General features: G+C 41.8%; 1 protein-coding gene across 4 annotated transcripts in view; it reads right to left on the reverse strand.

The window, feature by feature from the left end:
• Positions 1-21558, reverse strand: part of PHKA2 (phosphorylase kinase regulatory subunit alpha 2) — a 119081-nt gene that overhangs the window by 9880 nt on the left and 87643 nt on the right. For 2 of the 4 annotated variants that reach the window (XM_075594291.1, XM_075594289.1), the window contains exons 22-30: positions 19800-19933; positions 18787-18943; positions 16575-16654; positions 14185-14263; positions 9637-9766; positions 7725-7826; positions 6285-6403; positions 4393-4422; positions 511-561 (exon numbers count right to left, since the gene is read on the reverse strand). In XM_075594291.1, the coding sequence (XP_075450406.1) occupies positions 511-561; positions 4393-4422; positions 6285-6403; positions 7725-7826; positions 9637-9766; positions 14185-14263; positions 16575-16654; positions 18787-18943; positions 19800-19933 (882 nt within the window). The remainder of the gene's footprint in view (positions 1-510; positions 562-4392; positions 4423-6284; positions 6404-7724; positions 7827-9636; positions 9767-14184; positions 14264-16574; positions 16655-18786; positions 18944-19799; positions 19934-21558) is intronic. The other 2 variants (XM_075594292.1, XM_075594293.1) reach the window with 2 other exon arrangements.

Consider the following 21558-nt stretch of genomic DNA (forward strand, 5'->3'; position numbering starts at 1 on the left):
AAATGGCTGAACAATCGGTGCATATTGCATAATTTTAACACTGTGTGACTACACTTCAATATATCAAGGGGCTTTGCTCCATTGTTGTGTTCACAGTTGCTTCACTTGTACCAAGAATGTTTTGGGGAATGGTTACAGGAGGAGTTAGGGGAGGAGAGAATCAGAGCAATACTATAATGAGATGTTTCAAACGTTGTTCCCACAACTGGTGCGGTTTCCCTCTCTGTTTCCGTCACATAAATCAGCAGGTTTAGGTGGCGTTAACCTCTTTGTTATGAGACCTGTGACTAATGTCAGAAGCAAGATTCATGCATCTATCGGTGGCGCAAATTAACGCAAGATGCAAATATTTACCGCGTTATTTAATTATTATTTTTTATCAAATTGCACAATTATGATACACATCCTCACGTATCTTTGTAAGAAAAAAGGTGAAGGCAAGAAAGAGTCAGATGGAAAGGGAGGAGAAAAAAAAGAAGGAAAAGCGACAAGAGAAATGAGACGATTTACCGTGGACCTGGAAGAATGGAGGCTGCTGCTTACAGAATTCCCATACAAGAACTACAACATAAAAATGAAAACAAATAAATAATAATAATGACAAACACATGCAGTGAATTTAATACATACGGAAAGCAGGCAGGTAGGAAAGGGTAGGAATTAACGTAAGATAGGTAATCTGTTGTCACTGTGTTAGGACAGGTGATGCTGAAATCCAGTCCCCATGCTCCTCTCCCCCCACCCCCTACCCACCAGGTTGGGTTTTCAGGATATCCCATCTTCAGCACAGGTGGCTCAATCAGTCCTTGCTTCAGCACAGGTGGTTCAATCAGAGGCTGTCTGTCTTCGACTCAGCCTCTGATTGAGCCAACTGTGCTGAAGCAGGCATATCCTGAATACCTGACCTGTTGGGGCGGCTTGAGGACCGGAGTTGAGCACGCCTGTGTTAGGGCAAAAGCATGGAAAATGTTACTTCCTGTTACTGTGTATAATGATAAGTCTTCAGTGTCTATCTATGTGAAGTAGTACAATAAATAGCATGTATTTATAGTACTATTGACTACCATCTAAAAACTGTCTACAATTGGGTAGTCTCCAGTGGATCTATGCGTCAAGCTTCCTAAAAGTTTGATACATGGCAAGTTTTCCTCTGCTTGCGTCTATATCACATAAGAGTTAAGCTTGTTACATTTGATAGAGGTGTTAAAGATGCAATGCAAGCGGCACTTTAAAAAAAATAAAAATAATAATAATTTTATTGATAATAATTTACCTAAGCTGCCCATCGATTCATTCTCCCGTGATTAATCAGCAAAGTTGCTGCTTCCAGGGTTCACTAAATTTGCTGTCTTTCAGTTTCAGTCAATCCTTTGGACAGTGCAACTCAGCAGCTACAATGTATCCTTATATTACTAAAGTAACACTCTAGTGTTACAGTTTGCAGCTCAAACTGCTGGGAACATTGGCCACAAAGTATCACAAACAGGAAAGTGTTGCAAAGACCTTGCACTGCTGGAGAGGTGTGCTAAAGCCTGCTATAGAAATCAAAGGATGCTCAGCATATTAAAAACTCATTAAAAATGGCATTAAGAGTTGAATACTAAAAAAATGTAGTAAGTATTGTCTAATACTACAGAACGGATTTATTATTACATTATATACATTACATTATTATTATTATTGCCCATGTAGGATATTGCATGGATTTCCCCTTTAAGCCAGTGGGGGAAATGTATTAATGTCTCCCAGCTGCAAAATGAAAGTGGCTCTCATCTAACTGATTGCGTGTCTGTCTCACCCTCATTTTCATTATACTCACATGCTAGAAACATTAGTTGCCCACATAGAAAGCAATAGTATATCCCTTAAAAATATCAAGCTGACACTCCTATTAAAAAAAATAGCTAAGTAGCTTTTAATAGTTAGTCAAATTATCTTTAAGGAGCAATCAAAGCTGTGCGTTTTTTAAAATTTCCTTTAAATAGGATTGAAGAAGGGGATCTCCGGAGCTGAACCTCATTCATTTCAGCTCCGGGGACCCCCTGATTGCCGAGATACAGACCTCCGTAGCGGGTGCCGGTATCTCGGCTAAGTTTAAAGGTCCTGGTCAAGCGGAACAATAGGACGCCGCAAGGGATGATGTCACAGCTTCCTATTGTCCTGTGTGACACGGGAGCTTGGAAGCCACCATTTCGAAAATCCCAGCTAGCGGCATCCCCTACAGGGTTATCCCGGGAAGCAGGGGGTCCCCGGAGCTGAAATGAATGGGGTTCAGCTCCAGAGACACCCTGCTTCAATACTATGTAAAGAAATAAATAAACCACGCGCAGCTCGCATTGCCTTTTTAAGTAAAGCAGCTGTCAAAAGATTTTTATATGGATCACCCTCTTATAAAACAGAAAAATGTATTGTGTATATTGACCAAATAACCCTACATTTTAGCTGACTGTAAATGAGAAAGGTGCATGATAATCATGAGAATGTCACTAAATTAAAACAAAATACTAAATTTAATGCGTCGAAGACCATCAGCACTCTCACAAAAAATTACAAACCACGAAACGTTGTCTCTACGTGAGGGGACACATCTGATTTTAGGTGATGGACAGTTAAGTACAGTAATTTATATATGCTAACTCACTTCTATTTATCCTGTGCAAAGAAAGTATTAATACATAGCATTGTGAATTTGCTACTTAATTGGCACCAATTATTGGCTCTTAGATGTAAGCTTAATGTGGATGGTAACAATATTTGATGAGACTGCCATGAGAGCCTTAGGCCGAGTCCCCGCTACCGCTGAGCGAACGGCGCTTGGGGCGGTTACTTACATATATAGATATATGCAAGTCTCCGCTCACGCGGTGCGCGCGGTGCTCGTGCGTGGGCACACACGCTCACCCGCGATCGGCGCCTAGGTTAACAAAAAAACTATACTTACCCGTGCACTCAACTACCCGCAATGCCCCCTCCCCCACACGCGCGTGTACAAGCAGGACACCCGGCGCTCATGCTTGGAGTGCTCTCCAAGCATGAGCACGCTCAGCGCCAGCGGGGACTTAGCCTTATGTTTACCTGTGTTAACTTTTTCACGTACCTAGAGCTTAATCTGTAAGAACATTATATTTTATGGTAACAGTATTTTGAGAGACTGCCATGAGAGCCTTACAGTATGTCGACCTTTGATCACTTATTCAAGGACACAGAGATGACCTGCTGTATACCATCTTTTGATACATGTTTATGCTGACTGTTCTGACTATCACTATGATCCAATAATATTGTTTGAATTTAGTATGAGTGAAGCTTTGTTTGCCATTTTATTTTTAGCGTGCTGGTCTTCTTATATTACATATGTTCCTAATAAAGTTAACTGGCTGACTACTGTATGTGGGATTGTACCTTTTAATGATTAGAAGTCAGAGAGGAACTTTGTTTCCCACCATGCCTCATTATGAGTTTCCTGCATTCTATACACAGAGAGCCTTCCATCCTCCTTTAGTTCTACTCCACCAGCACCTGTACCTCTTCATGGGGAATCCCAGCCTCAGGTTAGAAAGCACGAGCACATATAAACATTCCTGCCACAATAACAGAGCTGCAGAACAGCTGTGAAGAGTCAGAAGTAGCTTTCCAGAAATGCCAAAATGTGTGAAAAAAATTGCTTTCAATTATGACAGTGTCAGGGGGAGGCGTGTTAGTGTGTGTGTGTGTGTGTGTGTGTGTGTCACAGATACACACTGACATACAGAGCCGCCAATAGGCCACTCAACAAAAGGTTGGCTCCTAAAAATGACAGCTGGCTCTGGTGGTTTAAACATTTTTTTAACCCCTAGAATAAGACCCTGTGTGTATCAGTGGCATAGTGTGTGTATCCTTGTGTGTGCATTAGTGTTAGTGCATGTGTACATCAGCAAGTGTGTTAGTGAATTTGTTCAGAGGGATTAAAGAGCATCAGGCATTAGGGGTCAACAACTATTTGTCATTAGGGTTCAGTGGCTGTAAATAGCAGAGCACCAATAAACCCATCTACTGTATGCCAGAGGAGGATGTGAAGCAAAGGGGTAAACATTTTAACTTGTTCGCTACCCCAAATATCTTCAGGTTGGGAGTCACATAATTCAAGCTCACGATTTCAGCACTAACCACATATTTTTGCAGAAACTACTGTATACATGCCTATCCTGGACCTTTTTTTTCTCTAGAGCATCAGAATCCTTGATATAGTGTTTGAGAGGGAGATGCGCAAGTACTAGCCAGTTCCCTTAACGGTCAGAATCGTCTCAAGAATGGAGGGGTTAACAGAGATTGGAAGCTTCAAGCAGCACTAATACAATTAATACAATTAAACGGCTAAGAAGAAAAAGAGATACATGAAAACGTGTGCGTCACCTGATCATCAGTGCTAAACCTCCTATCCATCTGAAACCAAAAATAAATCATATCATAAATAACAAACACACAAGCACATTAACAAAAGTGATTTTACCACAGGGGTGGGCGACTCCAGCCCTCAAGGGCCGCCAACAGATCCGGTTTTAAGGATATCCCTGCTTCAGCACAGGTGGCTCAATCAGTGGCTCAGTCGAGTTGCCCACCCCTGCTTTACACCATGCAAAGCCAACACCCCTTTTTTATGTTTTTAAAAGTACTAATTTGGTAGGCTATAATATGTAATAATGATCATTTACTTTGCCAACGCTACCGAAAACTGTGTAGGATTGGGTAGTCTCCAGGGGATCTATGTGTCAAGCTTCCCATAAGTTTGATACTGTACATTGCAAGTTATTTCTCTGTTTGCATCTAACACTTAGCTTTGTTACATTAGATACAGGTCTTAAACCGGAGAATGTATCAAAATCTTCCTGCTGCCAAACCAGGGCAAAATTGCAGTAAAAAAACTGCACCAGATTTATTATTGCAACAACTCTCATTGGCTTGAATGAGATTTCCTATATTTGGTCATTCTGGGGCAGATTTTTTAACTCCACTTTTCCAGTGAGTAGAGGGTAATACAATAGCCCTGGGGTGCTTTGCCACATCTCAAACGTTGCAAATAATTTAGGATGCAGGAAAAAATATTTTGTTGAACTAAACTGTTTAGTAACATTTTGAGCTATAAGATATTATAGTTCGTTGTAACAACCTCTCTTATAATAAGCGGGTAATGGAATTTCTGGAAACTGAGTGGAATATTTAGCAAAGTCTCCCGGCTGCAAACTAGGGCACATCTGGTGCAAAAAAAGAGCACGACATTTAGCAAAGAAACTGAATCCAATTGAATCCAATAGGATTTTTTTTATTTGATAAATTAGACACTTTGATAAGCACAGATACTTTAATAAATAACCCCCCTAAAAGGTAAAGTGTTGCTATGCCCTCTTACTCCGGGATATTATATTAGCAAAGCACATTGTTTTGACAAAGGAAAAGGCTTCCACCAACTCAACAATATCAGCTTTAAATAACAAAATGTTACAGTAATAACAGGCATCCACTCCAAGCTAGTATGTACTGTATGCCATTCCCAATTATAACCACTATATGGAGTTCCTTGTTGATACCTTAAAAAAAGGTGTTGAAAAAGTGATGATTTTGTATTGTTCGCGACCTCATGGGAAAGGTTCGCATAGCTCTACTGGTGAAAGCCGAGCGCTCAATATCTTCCTCTGCAGGCACTGCCGTTTCCCTGCTGTCCACCAACATTGACACTCCTCTGACGTCAACAGGTGCACCAAGATGGCCGACTAAACAAGACGTTAGCTTTCTCTTTGAATTGGTAACTGTCTGCACCTGGTTTAGAGCCTACAAATGATCACCAGAGTGATCAGTCCTTTGCCCAAGCAAGGTATGTCTTCCTTGTGCTTCTGGACCCTATCTGTTTGCTCTTACGCTTTGCCTCGCTGTACCTCTGTCGGAACTTCGATCCTGTTTGCTTCTCTCTTGCCCTGACCGTGGAACCGTGACCCCGACTACACTGCCTCACGTTGCCGGAACCAAACCGGACTATTCTTGCTTGTCCAGGGACCAGAACCAAGGTCAAGGTGTCTGTTACTATACTCCCTACCTCTGCCCTGCAGACCTGTCTCCTGGACACTGAGGTTACAGTAGCAACCTTACATCTCCCCTCACTTGTTGTAACAATTTCATACCCAAGCCAGAATGTTATTTTTTTTTAATTCCTACGGACTGCAAAATGTCACAGGGTAGCAATGTTTCACACTACGCTGGAACTTCATTCCACAATAAAAATCACCTGGGGCTAATAAGACTGTGGCACTCACCTGCTTCATTTCACCCCGCAGCCTATGAATACCAGTCCTTTCAGTCTTGGTGGCTCCTGTGTGTCCCACCTCATGTATGGAAATTGCAGGGCTAGTGGCAGATGAGTCGATAGGCCGCACTGTAGAAACAGAGGATATTCAATGAGACTGTGTGGTAAATAACTAAACGGAGATGCGAAGATAAAATAGTTGACTATTTATTTATAACGCACCAACATATTCTACAGCGCATTACAATGGTAGCGTAAAGGTACTAACAATAAAATGTACATTAACATACAGTAGGTAAATACGGTCCTGTCTTGAAGAGCTTACAATCTAAAATGAAGCAATAGTGGAAACATAACACTCAAAAAGTTGAAATAGGGTCTGAATAAGTATTAATATCCTAAAACATAGAATGAGAAGGACTTTAGTCACAACACTTCCCTAGAAACATTAGTTACAATTAGTCAGGAACCTATTTTTTGAGGTCTCCCGATTTTATTTTATATTAAAATATACTCAAGGTGTATGTAACTGCGTCTTTAATTGTTTTATGTAATTTAAGATAGCTACGTTTTGCAATAGTTATAAAGATTTATCCGTTTGTTTCCTTGGCGAATTTAGTATGGACAAAAAAAATTAACAGGTCAATAAGTTTCCCCTACACTTTTCACGTCTGAAACATAGGGCTTGCACAATAAGAACCCTATTTTCTAAACAGTGGCGCTAAACCAGCAAGGAAGGGCTACTCAAATAGTATATGGTATATATCAGGAGAGACTAAAGGACCCCGACTTGTACAGCTTGGAGAAGAGAAGGAGAAAGGGCGCATGACAAACTTTCAAATAAATCAAGGATTGCAACAAAGTACAGATGGAAAACTTATTTCAGAGAAAGAGACGTGTTAGAACAAGAGCAAGTACTTAAAAGCAGGGGGGCGGGCAGGCTCAGGGGAAATGTGAGGACGTACTTCTTCCCAGAAAAGGTGGTGGATTCGTGGAAGAGCCTCCCAACAGAGGTGGTATTGGACAATACATTGAGAGAATTCAAAAATGCAGAGGATCGTATAGGTTCTCAGGTTTTACAACACACAGTAAAATGAGTAGACTAGGTGGGCCAAGTGCTTCTGATCTGCCTTCAAATTCCATTTCTATGTAAGTGAGGGTGCCTGATGGCTTGGCCCCACTTAGTATATATGGCACCGAGTGGGTCACTCTTGGCTTTTACACTTCTACAGCCACTCTTGGGTTCCAAAATCGTCAAGCCACATAATACAATTTTCATGTCAAAGTATAAAGTATAATCAGTATTCATTGTATGTGAATTTTTCAACATAACATTTAATTGTGTTTCCAAGAAGAAAAAAAACCAGTTTGAGTATTCAAAGCTTAGAATATTTTTACAGCTTGTTTAACTGCACTTTTATCACTCTGCGAAGTACCCAAGGCCACTTACCGCTTCGTTCAACACCAAACTCTTTCCCGCTCAGGATATGATGAAGAAGATTCTTCATGTCAAAGGGGCTCAGACTCATCAAACTTTCCGAAGCTTCTTCACCTGAAAATGTAGAATTTAACAAATGTGAGCTTCGGGAAAACAAATCCTCATCATGAGATCCAAACACTGCAACTAAAACAAAATATAATGAGGGAATTTTTGTAATGTGGGTATTTAAGATCATATGTACAAAGCGGTTCTAATCCAAAACACACCGTCCGGCACCGGAAGATGTCTCACGCCACGTCAAGTGAATGGTCCGTAAGTTGTTATCCGCTGCTGGAAGGTGTCTTATGGAATAGCACTGCCTAGTACATATAGATCATAAGTGTTAACACCCAACTGTGGTTTTTCCCCAGCATTTTTTACATGAATTCAGTTAACAAAAAATCTCCTAATATGACCTTATTCTGACTATATTACTACAATACTGACACCTCCCGGGGTGTCTCGTTCCACCACCCACCACTTGTTCCCACCATTTCTGCCTTCCATTGAACTCCCTAGGTATCATGTTATCACTTTCAACCCATTTAACCAACTAAATTGTTATTAGCATCTCCTACCTGTGTCTTTGATGCCCCTAATCTGTTACATAAGGGAAAAAACTGCACACCACATGACAATAATAAAAATGATACAACAACCGGTGCTCCTCAGGATTCTCTGTGATGATCCAGCTTACAATGGAAAGTATAAGAAACAGGGCTCCACGGAATTTTCAAGATAAATTTATTGCCAACAAATTGACTGACAAAACGTCAGTCAATTTGTTGGCAATAAATTTATCTTGAAAATTCCGTGGAGCCCTGTCTCTTATACTTTCCCTAATCTGTTACATAGCATCTTTCTTCACTGACCTCTTGCTCTTTTCTCTCCCGCACTTAGCTGTGGCGCCGCCTCCTCTCTGCCGCCCTCCTCCTTCTGAACAGCAGCATCAAATGATGCAGCAGACGTCACCAACATGCCGTCATACGGCGTCACGTTGCCGTCATGTCATTTGACGCTGCAACGTCACGTTGCCATGGTAATGAGACGCCGTGTGACGTCACGTTGGTGACGTCCTCTGCGTCCTTTGACGTGGGGGAGAGAAAAGAGCTGCTGGGGGGGCCCACAGGAGGGCGGCAGCAAGGAGTGACAAATAATGATACTAGCGATGATATACCTATGCAACATAGTCGGGCCTCCTTCCGGACAGCCGGATCCCTGTAATTGGTACTGGCTCCACCCCCCCACCACCCTCTTGTCGCCCCTGCTTGTTTTATCAACACTGAATTACTGCTTCTTTATTTGGTAAAAATGATTTGCAGATGTTTGACTTGAGGAACAGAGCATTCCTTTCAAATGGTTGTCCTTAAAATGTTGGGTGCTATGTACAGTACTCACACAATTGTGCCACACAATTGATGCAAATAACATCATTTTCATCATCCGCCTCTATGCATCAATGTGTCACTTTGCTCCAACTTTTGTCCCCCATGGTCATCTTGAGAATTGGGGAGTGCGAGTAATAGGAGTTAGGAAGGCATTACTGTATATGACAGACAGATTATGAGATTTAACAAATTCTGCATCTGTTTGTCAGTTTATTCCCTTCAATCTGCTACGTTTAAGGCTTTGCAACTTTGTGGCTTTCAGCAATATGCTCCAGGTATTAGAAATAGTTTCTTACATTTGACGCATCTGTGCTCAAAGAAATGCAACCGAACACACTTACTGAACTCTGCTTCCCAATTGTCTTTGCAAATTTGCCATATACTGTAAGGTATCACCTACTAATTAAGTACTCACTCTGTACGTTATAATACTAATAAGTAGGTAGTCTTTGACAATAAATAAAACATTTTAGGTACAAAACAAATCCATTTACCTGAGCAGTTTAAGCTTCGAGCCAGTTCAGTGGCCATCACCTGAATGATGAGTCCAATGCGGAGCCTGAGCATCTCTCCAAAGAGGCTCGGTTGGGACCGCACATACATAGCCAGATATAGCATTATCTCCTAGGAAGGCAAATACACAGAGGGAAAGTTCTGAAATAGCTATAAGTCGCAAGTTAAACATCTCCACCTGACTCAATTGTCATATCTAATGATTTTCAGTAACTTCCATCTTGGGGGTTTTGTGGATCATTTTCTTTTAAATAGGACACATCCTCCTAAAACAAGAATGAACGGGCCCTCCAGAGGTTTTCACACACATTTTTTTATTTTAATCCACACAGATCATCTTGACAAAGGTCAGTGTGTGTGACCGAAATGTTGATCTGTGTGAATTAAAATTCTTTTTTCGTATGAAGACCTCTGGAGTGCCGGCTCCTTCTTGGCATAGGCTGCGGCCCCGCTACCTGCGCTGCATGCGTCTGCGAGGCTGGCGGCACGTGCAGCCGATTTCCCCGGTCTGCAGAGAGCTGCAGGGGAAACACAGGAGGGGGCGTGAATGGGGAGCGGCCATGACGTCACCCGGCAGGTTCGCCCTCATTGGCTGAACCGCCGGGGGCGTGGCCTAGCGCTCCGTCGCGACTCCTGATCTCAATTCTCTTGAGAGCAGGAGTTTGTCAGCGCAGCGCGGCATCCCCCCCTCGCAGCAGGCCCGACCTCATTGTGGGGCAGCTCTTCTCCCTGCAGCGTCTGCCACAGCGGACACTGCAGTAGCCAGCGGGGACCTGGCCTTAGGAGGATGTGTCCTGTGCTATAGGTCTCCCCAGCGGGGGAAGATCGCTGTGCACCTGAAGCAGTTACATCAATCCAGTGAGTGCACCTAACTCTTTCTTACTTCTCTTTTTTTTTTTAAATAACATTAAATAAATTAAGCATTTTTAATTATAGTAACCATGGCATGTTTTTCTGGTTCTTTTGAGAAATCTTGGCAATTGAGCACTGAGGAGTCAACTGCAGTTTGCACTGTGCTGGCCGGTCTTACCACAGGATACAGTGTACCATCATTACAATACATTTGGAAACAATGGTAGTAACAGCTCGGGGAGTATCAAAAAGAGCAGCTGAGTTTCTATCTAGACATGAACTCACCATTGGAGATGGGCGAAATGTTTGCCAAAATTCAAATCCAGAGAGAGACAGCGAGCTATTTTACTATAGTCTCAAGATATATAGGTATAGATAGAGAGATAGAGAGATAGAGATAGATAGAGATAGATAGAGAGATAGAGAGATATATATAGATAGATAGAGATAGATAGAGAGATAGATAGCGATAGATAGATAGAGATAGAAATATATAGAGATAGATAGAGATAGAGATACAGTATAGCTAGATAGATATAGATAGAGATATAGATAGATAGAGATAGATAGAGAGATAGAGAGAGATATAGATAGATAGAGATAGAGATGATAGAGATATATAGATTGAGAGATAGAGAGAGATAGAGAGATAGATAGAGTTAGATAGAGATATTCTGAAGCCAGGGTCACGTGTGACATGTGATGTGAGAATAGCCCCAGATAGCTTAACTCGTTCATTTTACAAGCACAACAAGTTCTTTGTCTTTTCTTCACTTTATTGGGGAAAGCATATATACACAAAGGCACTTGTAGATGATGGTGTTGTGAGAGAGTTTCTCTAGAGTGAGAGTGCTTGATAGTAGGGAAAGGTAAAAAAGATTGGGCCTTGCCAGGAGTGTAACATGGAACGTACTCACTCAGCCAGTGTCAGGAAGGAAAAAGGAAGTGTGTACTGCTTGTAACACAGGAATAGGTTAAGGCTAAACCAACTGCCAGCAGGGACAGGGGGGAATGGTAAAGTCCATTAACTTGGAGGACTGGAGATGTTGCCAGGGCAACCAGGGGTGTGACAGACTGGAGGGAAAAAGACAACATCGTAATAAATCACACAGGCACAGTGTGTGTGTGTGTGTGTGGGGGGCAGAATACATGCAGCTGAACTTAAGGAACTGACAAGCAGAAGCTGCAAAGAAGGGGGGGGTGAACAGAGATATGAATCTTGTTCCAGGACACTTCCACTGCAGCAAGGAATTCTGGGAAATGACATGCAAATGAGCACACAGTGCCACCTTTTGCTTCAAGTCCATTTTGACATGGATCCCTATGAGGTTAAGCTTGCTGCATTGCACAGCTTTTCAGCACAGCCTGGGTTGTGATGCATAGCCAGTAAACTCACCCACTGACAGATGTTTTGACCTTTTGGGTCTCATCAGTGTGAGGCTGGTTATACTGGCTTTGCAATTTGAAGCTTTGGACAGGCATCCATCACACATTATTTAAGTTACGGTGGGTAAAAAAAGTGACAAAAACCCCTCCACAGTAAAGCATATAGCAAATAGAAATATTACTGTATGCTCATTTGCATGTCTTATACAGGTCTGCAACCCTGCATTTCACCATTATCGCCCAGCATACAGTGCTTCCACTGCAGCAAGGGATTCTGGGAAATGACATTGAAATGAGCACACAGTGCCACCTTTTGCTTCATATCCATTTTGATACAAAGACAAAAGAAACAGCGCAAAAAACCCCATAGTGTAGTATATAAAATTATATTGTGGTAAACAGGTGAGTATTGCACGTACATCAATTCAATAGTTACTAGCAGTACATGTTTTGGACATGTTACCAGTCAGCAACAGATGGTGGGTATGGATCACCGGATGGCCCCCTTCTCCTCTCACGTCTCGCTTGTGGTGTCACTCAGGATGCCGTGATGCAGGGCAGCAGCCCCTCAGTACCTTTGAAGTACGAAACGCGTTGGATAAGAGGGCGCATTCTGACACTACCTGCAGTGTGATATTACCCTAATTTTGTCACTTGGCCCCATCTCCGTTACTGCAATCTATGTTATCTACGCTTCTGTGGCCGGCTGAGACTGCAGAGTGATTGGCGCCGCTTGATGACGTCATCCGAGGCGCACTGCAAGCAGACGCCACACGTGCAGACACACGCCTGAAGCCAGAGACTGAGAGCCTGCTTCTACCGCAAACTGCCACAGTCAACACGTCGAGAGACAGCCTTATTCCATCGGACTGCTGTTATTTATGCTGAGGGGCTGCTGCCCTGCATCACGGCATCCTGAGTGACACCACAAGCGAGACGTGAGAGGAGAAGGGGAGCCATCCGGTGATCCATACCCACCATCTGTTGCTGACTGGTAACATGTCCAAAACATGTACTGCTAGTAACTATTGAATTGATGTACGTGCAATAGTCACCTGTTTACCACAATATAATTTTATATACTACACTATGAGGTTTTTTGCGCTGTTTCTTTTGTCTTTGTATCTTTAGCTCTGGTCTGTGGAGCCATTCCTTGAATATAGCAGCATATCCTCACTAACAAGTAACAGGTTTATATTATATCATTATCACTTTATTATCACTTTTTAACACTAATCACGATTTCTAGAGCGCAGTTCACCCTTTGTTTCTATCATATCCATTTTGACATGGATTCCTATAAGCTTATGCTTGCTGCATTGCAGAGCTTTTCAGTATATATATTTTTTGAATATGAGACTGTTTATTTCAACAACTATTGTCCCCACTGATTCGCACACTGTTTACTCCGCCTTTAGAGAACCTGCATGGTTTGGTTTAGGTTTCTTTTCAGCTGGCATACAGCCAGATACCCTAATTGCTTATAAGATGTGGTTAGGTTCTAGGCATAACAGGAAGCAGTACTGCACATCTTCAGCAGTAGTAGGCACACCCACACCTGTCCCACATATAATTCAGACCACCAGCCCTAACTGGGTGTTTTATCATCATAAATTGTTATGTGATGTCATATGCACAACAACGTATTGCAAGAAATGTCCTTCACAATAATTAAGCTATGGAATTGTGTCATATTATTTTTAGGCGTAGGGTTAATGACACCTCAAAGCATCAAATATGTGGAGGAGATGAGCAATTTTTTTTTATATCACACAAGTGCAAATATTATCAGTGTATTAAACAGTCACTTACAATTTCATGAAAGGATCCAACAATAGGCACTGTGGTACACAGGTGATTGATATAGTTACGTGCATGACTTAACTTTAGTAAATGTGATCGTTTGACCTCATAGAAGCTACACTTCAACATTTTACACCGTTTGTATTGCCTGTTTAGTAACTCTCCTTGTAATTGTCTACAAGCAGGAATACTGTATTCCAAAGCATTTAATCGTGAAAGAGTACATCCTCTGAGTAAAAGAGTCTTGGGCAAGTAAGAAAAACAACGAATAGTTAGGGAGGGGGAAGAGTTATTTTACTACAACACTTACAAGGGTTTCACATCATCAATCTTTGCGACTTCACAAAGTGACGCAAGCAAAGCTCAAACACAACTACATCTGCTGTATGAAGTATCCTTATGTTGGTCCATGAAAACATATCGCAACCTGCAATAAACCGAACCTTTCACTTGAGGCAGAAACAATGCTGCGTTCAATGTAATCTTACCTGTGTCAGCACTGCAATACTAATATCTTGTCCACTGGCTTCATAGATCAGAGTGGCCAGCTCTTCGCGGGGCAAAGGACTGCAAGAAGGAACATGGGACACTCAATAGATCATTAAGTTTAAATGTGTAATTCCCCACTTGGTTCATGTTGTGTAAGTTACATCTGTAGAAGTTCTTAAAATACTGTACTCCTCATGTATCACACATGTATATACAGTACATCTAACTGTGAGCTAATATTTATTTAAAAAATCAATTAATATTTGGTTTATAGATGAAACATCTATGTATATTTTAGCTGCATTATTGGCAAATTCACGTAGCCGTCCCACTGAGCAACATATACTCAAAATGTTGCAAACTGCTCCAATCTATGTGAATGGCAACCTGCCAAATACTATATGGGCAGAAATACCGAGACAATTCCCAATGGCTGAATAATATTATGGAGTCTGGAAATATTGAGCACAAAAATAGGGCCAATTTTACAACTAAATATGCCGGGAAAAAAAGTTAAAGCAGGGGTGCAAAAACACTTCTCCCTGCGGCCCCCTGCCTGCTCTCATCCCCCATCCCCTTGCTCGGCTTCGGCGTCGTCATGGCAACACGTCGTCACAAAACCCCACGACGTCATTTGACGCGTCGCCGGAAAGTTAAGGTAAGTAAAGTTACAGAGGCCTCGCGCGGTTCCCGGCCTTTAATTTAAATTCCATCGGGGAAGCGCGGGGTCTCTGTAACCGCCGGGCCCCGGGTCCCCCCGCCCCCAGAACATCTCCCCCCTCCAGTTTGTGCACCCTTGAGTTAAAGCAAATGTGTAAAATATTATTATTTGTCCTAAGAAAGTATGACTGGCCAATTAAAATGTACATGCTGTGAAACGGAAAGTAACATAGTAGAGTTCAAATGTAATCGGCGAAGATATTCTAGATTTATATTGATCCAGAGGAAGGAAAACAATAAATTCCTTCCTGACTCCAATAATAGCAATCAGATTTCTCCCTGGATCAACATCCTTCCCATGTTTAACGTATTTGGTATATCCCTGTATACCTTTCCTTACTAAAAACAACAACAAAAAAACAACACTTTTCCTATATATATTTATTGTATCTGCCATCCCAGTCTCCATGGTCAGTAAAGTTCACATTTTGACTGCCCTTACTGTAAGGAACCCTTTCACTGGCTGCTGATAACATCTCCTTTCCTCCAGTCTCAAGAAATAACCTCTCATTTGTGCTGTCCTTGGGGTTAATAATTCCCTTGAAAGTTCCTTGTATTAGAGCAGCAAAACATGTACAATCTTATGTTTTTTTTTAAATAAATCACTTCTGTAGTATTAGGTAATACTTAACGTATTTTTAAAAAATTATTATTATTATTCAACTCAATGCCAATTTTAATGTGCTTTTAAACATCCTTTGATTTCTAACGCAGGCTTTTAGCCCACCTCCCAAGCCGTGCAAGATATTTGCAACCCTTTCCTGTTTGTGATAATTTGTTGCCAATGTTCCCAGCAGTTTGAGCTGCAAACTGTAACAATAGATAATGTTACCTTCGTAATATCAGGATACATTATAGTTGCAGACTGAAGCAGCCATCATGTTATTCATAAAATAAGGATTATTACACATTTATAACAGGAGCACCAGCCAACTGCCAGCTTAAGTAAGGATGTAAAATTCTGCATTGCCACGTGCTTTACATATACAAATAAGAAAATAAAAAAAAAAGGGGGGGGGGGGGGGGAATGTAGTATTGCTGCTTTAACCTTGAATATATTTGTAATAGTAATCATATCCGATCTTAGGCACAGCGAGAGCCCCACTCCCTCCCTTTATGTCTATGGGCTCTCTAATAAGAACAGGGCAGACTGAAGGTAAAGGAAACACTTGATTGACCTACACTCCAACACTCAGAGGCCCATGAGAAATGCAACATGTAGAGAACATCTAGAGAAGCAAAAGAAGACAAATCTTCCATGTTAGCCCAGTTATGTTTAGAGTAAGGTTTTATTGAAATCGAAAAACAGAAAAATGGGGTCATTGAGTTGGTGTGTTACTATAAGGATCGCCAATGAGATTTAACAATCAGAATGAGTGCAGGGGCAAGGCATTCTAATTCTGCTGAACACAGATTCATGGCTGGTGCGCCATTGGGAGAATACGTTATACCAGGGGTGGGCAACTCCAGTCCTCAAGGGCCACTAACAGGTCAGGTTTTCAGGATATCTCTGCTTCAGCACAGGTGGCTCAGTCGATTGAGCCACCTGTGCTGAAGCAGGGACATTCTGAAAACCTGACCTGTTGGTGGCCTTTGAGGACTGGAGTTGGCCACCCCTGCATTATACAGTAGTACAGCATGTACCCCAACCGTGAGTGTTAACACCTACGCAGTAATGGTCTTTTCCCGGGGCTCAGGGGGCAGACCCACAGTCAGCTGCTTCTGGTGTGACAAGATGTCTGTGCAAGCCTAAAGGAGAGGAGAATAAAGGTCATTCTGTAGAAGCAGCCATAGGAACTTAGGGTGTATCAAAGTCCCCCAGCTGAAAAGGCAGAGAAAAACTAGTGCAAAATCACTGCACCGGATTTACCAAATAAGAAAATGTTTTTCCTTCAAAAACCGGTTGCAGGTTTTGTTTTGCGTCAATTATGCAGCTTTGTGACTTTGATAAAAACCCCAAATGTTAAATCTCTTGGCAGATAATGGGGTCTGTGGGGATCATTTATTAAAGTCTACCTGCTGCAAAAACACTGCACCAAATGTATTACAAGTGAAAATCCCCTTGATTTCAGTGAGAATGTTTTCCTTCAGTAACAGTGGTGTCGTTTTTGTGCCGCTTAATTCGGTTTTGCTAAAAAAGTGTGAGACCTTTTATTGGACCAAAAAATGGTTGTTATGTTACAAGCTTCCAAACCTCTCAGCGTTCTTTATCAGGAGGGTGGTGCGAAAGCTTGTAACACGTCAACTGTTTGTTGGTCCAAAAAAAGAACCAACGTATCACACACACTACGTTCTTTCAGTACTGTGGAAAGACGATAAACATGTTCTTTTTGACAGGAAAAATTCTGTGTTTAAAAAGGATATATATGTATATATATACACACACACACGTTTTTACAATATATATAATGAATGGTAATACAAGAGAACTGCACCAGAATTATAACTGTATCTATACTTTACTAGTTTAACTAAAACATAGTAATGGTGATGATGGTGATCACGCTCAGTGACCTTTCCAAAGGAAAGCACCTTTATTGCCAGGGTGGTAATTCTTTATTAAATGCTCAACTCCGTTTTCATATTTGATTTTTTTTTAAATTATCATAATAAAAAAACATACCCACGATGATTGAGTGACAGCTCCCTTAGGACTAGTCCAGTCTCAGTAGAATGAATAAATCAATGGGGATTTTGTAACAACATTTCCTGGCTGAAAAACTGGACCAAAACGGCACCATATTTATCAAAGCAAAAATCTCATGGTACAATATGCTCTGGGACTTCTTTCTTAGATCAATGTTATGTTCATTTTGTGATTCAAATTGTCCTCAGTTTTGCAACTGGGTGACTGATACTGTAAATAGGCCGCTATGACTTTGTGTAAGCTCTTCGGGGCAGGGATATCCTTTCCTCTTGTCTGGTTTTATATTTGTTGCACAGTTAACTTTTGTAAATCCCTGCGTACTGTCCATGTTGGCGCTGTATACATATAAAATATATATTTATATACATATTGATATAAATATAAAATATGATCAAAATAGATGCTGCTTTCTATTGCAGGCTCCTGACATAGCCAGCCACCCTGTGCCCCATTTCAGTGGCTACTTTGCGAGGTATCTTTTAGAGAAACCCAATAGTAAAAATGTCAACCTTTAACCTTCAGTATGCACAATTATTACACACACTAAATAGCCATTGAAAGAGCACTTCATGAGATTTTTAAAATAATTTTTAAAGCTGGGGGTCTCCGGTTTTGAACCTCATTAAATTTCAGCTCTGGGGACTCCTTGCTTCCTGAACTTCAGAACAGAACTTCAAACGAGGTGACAGTAAGTTCCTGCGTCACGTGGGCAAAAAGGAACCTGATGACATCACAGCTTCCCATTGGCCGTCAGGGCACGAGAGCTTTGAAACTCCGCCATTACGTGAATCCTGCTATTTGAGCGGCTAACGGCACCCTCTTTGGAGGCCTGTATCTCTGGAAGCACTGGGTCCCAAGAGCTGAAATTAACGCCGGTCCGCTCCGGAAACCCCCTACTTCAATCCCATGTAAATTACCATCTTGTATTGCCTGTTTAAGAGACTAAAATACTTAGTGCTGTAATATTTTAACTGCAGGCGAAAGAGACCATGGACTGCAATGCGGACCTGGGTCTTCTAGCAGTGTTTACAATAGAAAATTAAGTTAAAGGATGTGTTTAAATAGTTTTATGTGATTAGGATAGCAAATGGATTTAATATATTTTTTTCTGAAGGATTATCATTATATACAAAAAGGTTTCATACTGGAATGCATCTCATTTTGTTTGTTCTTGGAGGGCCCTTAGCTGTATGGAACCGTCAACAAAACGACGTTAATTATGAAGACACTTTACCTCGGCGAGGACTTCCACTCTCTTCTTAAGCAAACCAGAGATGTAACGGATCAAACCCCATTCTTGATTGAGGCCAGCCTTGGTGTAGAGCTCATTTAGCAGGCTGTGAACGGTGACCTCACACTGCATATTGAGATTGGTGTCCCATTCTAGTCCTCTGTGTACAGAAAATGTGAAAAGTCTTCGAGGAAATGGATTTGCATTCTGGGATACATGTTTTATTTTCCTCATCGAGAAATATGTTTCAATTCTGATACCATTTGTTCGAAATAGACATAATTCACCACAGACTTTAATTTATCAAGGGCTTAGGGTCTTATGCCGTAAGACACATTCTGATGCGGGAAGTCCCCTCACATCCCCTTTTATGTGGGTGGAACATGGGTCTCTGTTGTGTATGCTGTGGTTACAAAAATATCAACCTCCCTGCACCCTCTTTAACTACTTTTCTCTGATTTCGCGTAAAAATTATTTCATGTGAAATGCTGCCATTGCTTTCTTGTGTTAGCAAGAAACTGTACAACCTCCCGCATATTATTACAGTAGGTAAATAGCCTAGTTTACCCTTGTATGTAAAATTATGCTATATTATTGCTTGTTATGCCATGAAGATTTAGACAAACCAGTTCTAGAAACATCGCCCAATAACACTATAATTACGTCAAATATAGCATCTGGTTCAGAAAGGTACAAACAGCATATGGTGCAGATGCTGAAGGGGCTTAGACCCCCGGAACGTTGTGCAGTTTGCATAATCAGGAGATAATGATGCTGAAGTTGATGTAATCATAGTGTTATTGTGTGATGGGTCATTAGGAAACCTTTGTGACGTTGACTGCAGTAGAGGTACCCAGTCAGCACCACAGACCTAGCCAGCACCACTTCTAAGACTGCTTTCAATTGATTCAAGGAGAGTGCACAGGTCCCGACATTACTCTACTTTCAAACACACCGCTAGTATGTAGCATACTTGTTGTATACATGGATCTGTGACTTGCTGGTCGTATACTTACTTTATAACACACAATATGTACAGTATATCTGCCTGGTCCTGCAGAGTAGGACACTCCTTCAGCTTTTCCACCAACGTGTTGCAATCTACGTTACCATGGGCATCTTTGGGCAGGTCTAGACCAGTTTCACATTTCTGTGAAACATACAAGATGCTGGTAAATGAGACAGTGCAGTTGTTCAGCTCATTATCATAAATGATAAGGATATTTGTACATCAGATGCATCAAAGAAAAATCCTATTAATTGTAATTTAATTTATTTTTATGCGGCGCATTTTGATGCCCCAGAATTGCACCACTTTAGCCCTAATACATATAACCCATTGAGTCTTGGTTCAATTGTTTACTGAAATAATAAAATAAGTGCTACTGTATGTTATCTGGCACTCGGTTGCTACAGGAACTTACATTTGCTAATGTGCCTGTGCACGTAGCCCCGCGGGTACAGACCCCCCCACAACAATGAAACTGTTTGCCGTGGTAGAGCATGGGCCTCTGTAACAGTCCAGTGCATCTTGTCCTGCAGTGTCCCATTGCCATGGTGTCACGATCTCAAATGGCGTTGCGTTGCCATGACAATGTGACATCACTACGCTATGCGGTGTCACATTGCTAGGACAACGGGATGCCCTGTGGTGCCGCGATGTCACAACGTCATGAAGCTGAGGAGGTGGTGCCGCGATGTCACAACGTCATGAAGCTGAGGAGGTGGTGCCACGATGTCACAACGTCATGAAGCAGAGGAGGTGATGCCGCGTCGGACAAGGTAAGAGGCCCCGCGCATGTCCCCGCACTGAGCCCCGCAAAACTCAGAGCCGGCCCTGAATTATTCACTGTTGGTGTATGCTATCTACCTAACAGGGGATGTGTGGTTGTGATTTACTGATACTAGTGTGAACTAATACAGTAGTCTGTATCTCACATAGTCATACGCTCACAAGTTACATACTCTTTAAAGAAAATCTGCCATTGTACTCCACACATTCCGTGTGTTAAATCAGGGGTGCGCAAATGGGGGGCGTGGCTGAGGGACTGTGCAAGGCCTTTGTAACTTCTCCTACCTGGTCTTCAGTGACGCGTTGCCATGGTAACCCGGGCGCCAAATTTCACCGTGGGGTCACGTGACATCACATGACTGCGCAATGTACTTTGTCGCCTGATCTGGGGGGGGGGGGGGCGCGAACAGGGGAGGAGGTGGAACGCGAACAGGGGAAGAGAGCAGGCAAGGGGCACAGGGAGAAAAATGTGCGCACCCATGTGTTAAACTACACATATTCGGTTGATTTACATTATTCTCCGGAGTATTGAACAATACAATTAGTGTATCCCACTATGTGCTGATGGTCGCATACCCCTCAGCGGTTGCACTGCACCACGTTCTAGTGGCACTGTGACTAGCGGTGCTCATCACTGCAACACAGCTATTTACTGCTACTCACGCATGCGATGGCTGTTTTATTCTTGCATTATACCCCATTTATTTTATCATGTTATACAAGTTAAAACGGGTTTTAACTTATTTTATGAATACAATTACTTGTCATTCTATAGGTGTCTAGAGTACATGTTATTGGGGGATTATACTGTGCCTCTTTCCCATTTGGAAGGTGTGAGATATTTGTTTTTTCTCTGTCTTATTGGTTTAAAAAATGACCAATTGAAATATGTACTGCAACAGTGTAATGCAATGGAACTGGGACATTAAATCCCAGTGCCTTCAAATCTGATCCTTATGCACTTTAGGATCTGCTACTTTTAT

Source organism: Ascaphus truei, chromosome 3 (assembly GCF_040206685.1).
Source record: "Ascaphus truei isolate aAscTru1 chromosome 3, aAscTru1.hap1, whole genome shotgun sequence".
NCBI lineage: Eukaryota > Metazoa > Chordata > Amphibia > Anura > Ascaphidae > Ascaphus > Ascaphus truei.